Source organism: Mandrillus leucophaeus, unplaced genomic scaffold (assembly GCF_000951045.1).
Source record: "Mandrillus leucophaeus isolate KB7577 unplaced genomic scaffold, Mleu.le_1.0 Scaffold274, whole genome shotgun sequence".
Lineage (NCBI taxonomy): Eukaryota > Metazoa > Chordata > Mammalia > Primates > Cercopithecidae > Mandrillus > Mandrillus leucophaeus.
Genome location: NW_012102854.1, coordinates 886,285 through 889,669, shown reverse-complemented (window position 1 = coordinate 889,669; position 3,385 = coordinate 886,285). Strand labels below are relative to the sequence as shown.

The 3,385-nt window shown below is 48.2% G+C and overlaps 1 protein-coding gene across 4 annotated transcripts in view; it reads right to left on the bottom strand.

Moving 5' to 3' along the window:
• ZNF565 (zinc finger protein 565) overlaps window positions 1-3,385 on the bottom strand; it is a 52,433-nt gene that overhangs the window by 30,605 nt on the left and 18,443 nt on the right. For 3 of the 4 annotated variants that reach the window (XM_011984799.1, XM_011984798.1, XM_011984800.1), the window contains one exon: window positions 1,517-1,590. The exons of the other annotated variant lie outside the window; for it this stretch is intronic. In XM_011984799.1, coding sequence (XP_011840189.1) covers window positions 1,517-1,525 — 9 coding nt within the window. In that variant the 5' untranslated portion in view covers window positions 1,526-1,590. The remainder of the gene's footprint in view (window positions 1-1,516; window positions 1,591-3,385) is intronic. 4 annotated transcript variants of the gene reach the window in all.

Below are 3,385 nucleotides of genomic sequence, written 5' to 3'. Positions count from 1 at the left end.
TTTTTTTGAGACGGAGTCTCGCTCTGTTGCCCAGGCTGGAGTGCAGTGGTGCAATCTCAGCTCACTGCAACCTCCGCCTCACAGGTTCAAGCGATTCTCTTGCCTCAGCCTCCCGAGTAGCTGGGACTACAGATACCTGCCACTGCACCCAGCTAATTTCTGTATTTTTAGTAGAGACGGAGTTTCACCATGTTGACCAGGATGGTCTTGATCTCTTGACCTTGTGACCCACCCGCCTTGGCCTCCCAAAGTGCTGTGATTACAGGTGTGAGCAACCACACTCGGCCTATATATATATTTTGTGAGACAGAGTCTCACTGTGTCGCCCAAGCTGGAGTGCAGTGGCATGATCTCTGCTTATGACAACCTTGGCCTCCTGGGTTCAAGTGATTCTCCTACTTCAGCCTCTCAAGTAGCTGGGGTTATAGGCATCCACCACCACTGTGCCCAGCTATATATATATATATATATTTTTTTTTTTTTTGACAGTATTAAATGTCTTGTGATTTTTTCAAGAGGGGGTAACATTTAAAAATAGAATAAAGAATCCAGGTGCCATGGCTCATGCCTGTAATCCCAGTACTAGGAGGCTGAGGTGGAAGGACTACGTGAGCCCCCGAGTTTGAGACCAGTCTGGGCAACACAGTGAGACCTGGTCTCTACAAAAACTTAAAAAGTTAGCTGGGAGTGGAGGCATGTGGCTGTGGTCCTAGCTACTTGGGAGGCTGAGGTGGGAGGATGGCTTGAGCCCAGGAGGCTGAGGCTGCAGTGAGCCTTGATTGTACCACTGTGCTCCAGTCTGGGTGACAGAGTGAGACCCTGTCTCAAAAAATGAAACAAAGCAAAAACACAGAAGAAAGAAACCACCCAAGACAATGGAAAAGATGAAACTATTTTATTTCATCTTTGGCCCCCTTCAACCACAGTTATGATAAGGGAGACGCTCATATTTCTCTCAAGAGAAGGTATTTCTACCGTACTGGTGCTCTGCTAAGAGCATGTATTTATTTATTTATTATTTATTTCTTTATTTAGGCAGAGTCTCGTTCTGTCTCCCAGGGTGGAGTGCAGTGGGGCAATCTTGGCTCCCTACAACCTCCATCTCCCAGGTTCAAATGATTCTCCTGCCTCAGCCTCCTGAGTAGCTGGGACTACAGGTATGCAGTACCACGCCTGGCTAATTTTTATATTTTTAGTAGAGACGGGGTTTCACCATGTTGTCCAGGCTGGTCTCGAACTCCTGGCCTCAAGCGATCCGCCCGCCTCAGCCTCCCAAAGTGCTGAGATTACAGGCATGTGCCACCACGCCCAGCCTATGCTCTGCTAAGAGGACTACAGACACGTGGACAATGCTGGAGAGGAGAGGGCCACCGAGGGACTTGGGCACCATCACTCATCTCCCGGAATGGACGAACTGTGAAAAGGATACAGGGAAGCTCCAGGATAAAAAACACAGTGTCCATATAATCTGGGGTAAAGACAGATTATTCTAAGGATAGAAGGAATTTCAACATACCTGGGCCATGGCTTTTAGAACTATTTGACCTGCTCTGATTTCTCTGGATTCTTCTCTTGGACAAGTGCAGAGTCCTGAAAAAGCAAAATGGGGGGAGATGGGATAACCTCTGATAAACCGAGCTTGCCTCAGCACTCCCAAATAGATGAGCTTAAAAGAACTGTACTTCCAATGTCTCGGATCTGCTTCTCCCACCTCTCCATGTCCTACCACACAAGAACTAACATTAAGAACTACGGAGTTGGCCAGGCGTGGTGGCTCACGCTTGTAATCCTAGCACCTTGGGAGGCTGAGGCACGAGAATTGCTCAAACCTGAAAGGTGGAGGTTGCAGTGAGCGGAGACTGTGCCACTGCACTCCAGCCTGGGCGACAGAGCGAGACTTGGTCTCAAAACAAACAAATAAAATACAAAACAAAACAAAACTGCAGAGTTAACAAAACCCAGTCTCTTCCTAAACAGTAAGGAACCTAAAAGCAGAAAGATGGTTTCAAAGTAGATGTACTGCAGCACTGACACAGAACCCAGGCACTACCAAGGGAGGGATTACGGCGGACACAGTTCTCCATCTTGTTGATGCTAAACTTGGCCCTAGATGGGGCCTAGAAGGCTCCCACCTGCTCCAAATGACAGCAAGGATATTACAACTCACACTCACTTGATGCATAAGGATGAGGACAGTACCATCAGGCTAGGAACATAGACCATCTATGCAGGCCAAATCTTGAGTAAAAGACATCCCTAAACAGTCTTCTAGCTTCTCCAGGCTCAACAGGCAAAACCTCCTGGGCATCTCACTGGCTCCACTTCCTCCTTCCAAGTCCAAAATGGGACTACACCATGCATACTATAGGCTTTGTCAATGCCTCCAGCCCCAGTTCGACTGACCAGACAGAAGCAAGAAAGCCCCAGTAATACAGGCCTCTTGTTTGCATATCCACACATCCAGAGTACTGCCCTCCATGGGAACTCAATTTCTAGAAGCCTCTTGGCCCAGCACTCTTTATTTCTCATCTGAGCCCTCCCTACTGCATTCTTTTTTTTTTTTTTTAAGACTAGACAGCCAGGCGCAGTGGCTCACACCTGTAATTCCAGCACTTTGGGAGGCCAAGGTGGGTGGATCACCCGAGGCCGGGAGTTCGAGACTTGCCTAACCAACATGGAGAAACCCCATCTCAAGTAAAAGTACAAAAAATTGGCAGGGCGTGGTGGTGCATGCCTGTAATCTCAGCTGCTCAGGAGGCTGAGGCAGGAGAATTGCTTGAACCCGAGAGGCACAGGTTGTGGTGAGCTGAGATCGCACCATTGCAGTCCAGCCTGGGCTACAAAAGTAATACTCTGTCTCACAAAAAACAAAACAAAACAAAACAAAAGACAAGTAGAGTAGTGAGAAGAGGGGGAAGAGAACAAGGAGTTCAATTCATAACTGACTGTGAACAATCAATGGAGATAACTCACTACCTTCCGACCATCTACTGCTTTTCTGCAGAACATCACGTCCCCATTGACTGTGAGGCTGGCAGCTGCTGAGTCTGAAGTCCTGTGAATGGTCTACGTCTCAAAGGAATGAGAAGTCAGAGTTTTAAGGAGGGTTTTTTTTTTTTCCCTTTTGAGACAGGGTCTCACTCTGTTGCCCAGGCTGGAGTGCAGAGGTGCGATCTCAGCTCACTGCAACCTCTGCCTCCCAGGTTCAAGCGATTCTCCTGCCTCAACCTCCTGAGTAGCTGGGAGTGCAGGTACATGCCACCATGCCCAGCTGAATTTTTGTATTTTTAGTAGAGACACGGTTTCACCATGTTGGCCAGGCTGGTCTTGAACTCCTTGCCTCAAGTGATCCGCCCACCCTGGCCTCCCAAAGTGTTGGGATTAG